Source organism: Argentina anserina, chromosome 1 (genome assembly GCF_933775445.1).
Source record: "Argentina anserina chromosome 1, drPotAnse1.1, whole genome shotgun sequence".
Classification (NCBI taxonomy): Eukaryota; Viridiplantae; Streptophyta; class Magnoliopsida; order Rosales; family Rosaceae; genus Argentina; species Argentina anserina.
In genome coordinates this window covers 12,696,484-12,698,207 of record NC_065872.1, presented here as the reverse complement: position 1 = coordinate 12,698,207, position 1,724 = coordinate 12,696,484, and the positions used below count along the sequence as shown (strand labels likewise).

Here is a 1,724-nt window from a genome sequence, read left to right as displayed (position 1 = left end):
ACAATTTTACATAGAAATAAGGGAAGAAAGTAAAGTAGGTCGTTTTCGGGAAAAAAAAATGTAGTTGCCACAATTTCTTTCTTATTTCCAAGAGATGAGTTTTATTGTTGTAATTGGACAACCGATTGGTGTAGTATGTATACAGGCTTATACGTTTTAGCTAGATTGGAGTTATTGTCCATGTTGTGGATATCTAAGTTTACAACAGTGATGAGTTCCCATTATCTTTTTATTAGTTTGATCATTTTTCATTTTTGCACGGTATTATATCGAGAAAAAATCAATATTGAAGAGTTTTTGCTTCCATAAATAATTACAACCTTATAAATCGAAATAATATTCAGAAAATGACATTAAATCAATGAAATAACTTCTACATCGGCCTATATTTCCTTGCCGTTCGAGTTTGAGACCTCTTATGCAATCCCCGAAGTTGTTCTTCCCACACTTCCTTGCTGAACACGGATCTCTTCACCTGATCCACATATAATCCTTCAACTCCTAACTCCATCGATGAGTCCCCGAAATCCAACTGGTAATCGTACATTTGACGCGAAACCGGGTCTGAAAGTGTTTCATATGCCTTTTGAAGCTCGATGAATCGTCTTGTAGACTCCTCTTTTGCGGAGGGAGGGACAACGTCAGGGTGAAACTGAAGGACCATGTTTCTGTAGGCTTTCTTTATCTGATGCAGGCCTACCTTATTTTTTTTCTCAGAACCAAGTGAAAGCAACTCATAAAAGTTGCTGGCCTTGTTGTTTTTGTGCATGGACAAACCATCATGACCTCTGCAGGAAATATAGGTTTTCTGGTTTGAATTTGATGGCATTGGGACCATCTTTGCTAACTTAGAATTGGTGATTTGGAAGGAGATTTCCATGTTTATTTGCTTCTGTGGAAGGAAGAAATAACGAAAAAGAGACTGTGAGTCTGTGATGCGTATGAGCTAGGAAGGGTTGACAGCCCATGCTTGGAATTTATATATGAAGCAAAACGAGAGAAGGAGTTGCTCCTCTCAATATAAAAATTAGGGTTACATTTCAATAATTTAATTAAGACCGTTGAATGAGGATTTTGGAATCAAGTCTTTGTCTTTGCCTTTGTGTGGTGGTTTCCTCTCAGTTGTTGCATGCCTGTTTTTCGTTTGATTGACCATATATATCGTATCGATAATGTTTATAGTATTAAGTTTTGTTTTACTTGACAAATCCAATCCACAATGTACCTAAAACCTTACTTTATAGATCAAGATTAGGGATGGTAATTGCAACTTGTATCTATCATGGTCATGCGTGTTTATCCTTTCCGTTCAATGTCAATCGACTACTAACACATTTACACTTTCTTTATTTCACCGTGTTTCATAAGTTGATGTATTTATAAATTGTACGCATCCCGTTTTCGACCTCGACCTACATATTTTTTAATCTAGAAACCTCAATATAGATCAGTCTCTGAAATCTAAACGTACTGATCGACCTTGCTATTCATTATACGTACTTGAGGTATGTCCGAATGTCATATGAGTAATGAGTTCATGTGAAGTACGTAGTTGTTAGTCCGAGTAATTTGGTGTTAAACTCAAGTTAGAACTACAGAAGGCATGTACGGTGTTGAGACTTGAGAATCACGACAACTCTAGCAAGCTTGATTAGAATTACCAGTTCTTTCGTTTGAACAGGAATGAGACTGGGTTCCATACATTTACGACTAATTAAGCAATC

The 1,724-nt window shown here is 36.6% G+C and overlaps 1 protein-coding gene across 1 annotated transcript; it reads right to left on the bottom strand.

Annotated features, from left to right (window-relative positions):
* Window positions 1-327: 327 nt before the first annotated feature.
* LOC126795895 (chaperone protein dnaJ 20, chloroplastic-like) lies at window positions 328-881 on the bottom strand. The gene has a single exon (XM_050522627.1). The coding sequence runs from the start codon at window positions 878-880 to the stop codon at window positions 374-376; it is 507 nt and encodes a 168-aa protein (XP_050378584.1). The 5' UTR covers window position 881; the 3' UTR covers window positions 328-373.
* Window positions 882-1,724: the final 843 nt, after the last annotated feature.

Bases quoted from the DNA above. Each gene is read 5' to 3' on its own strand.
- LOC126795895 (XM_050522627.1), bottom strand. From the start codon at position 880: ATGGAAATCTCCTTCCAAATCACCAATTCTAAGTTAGCAAAGATGGTC.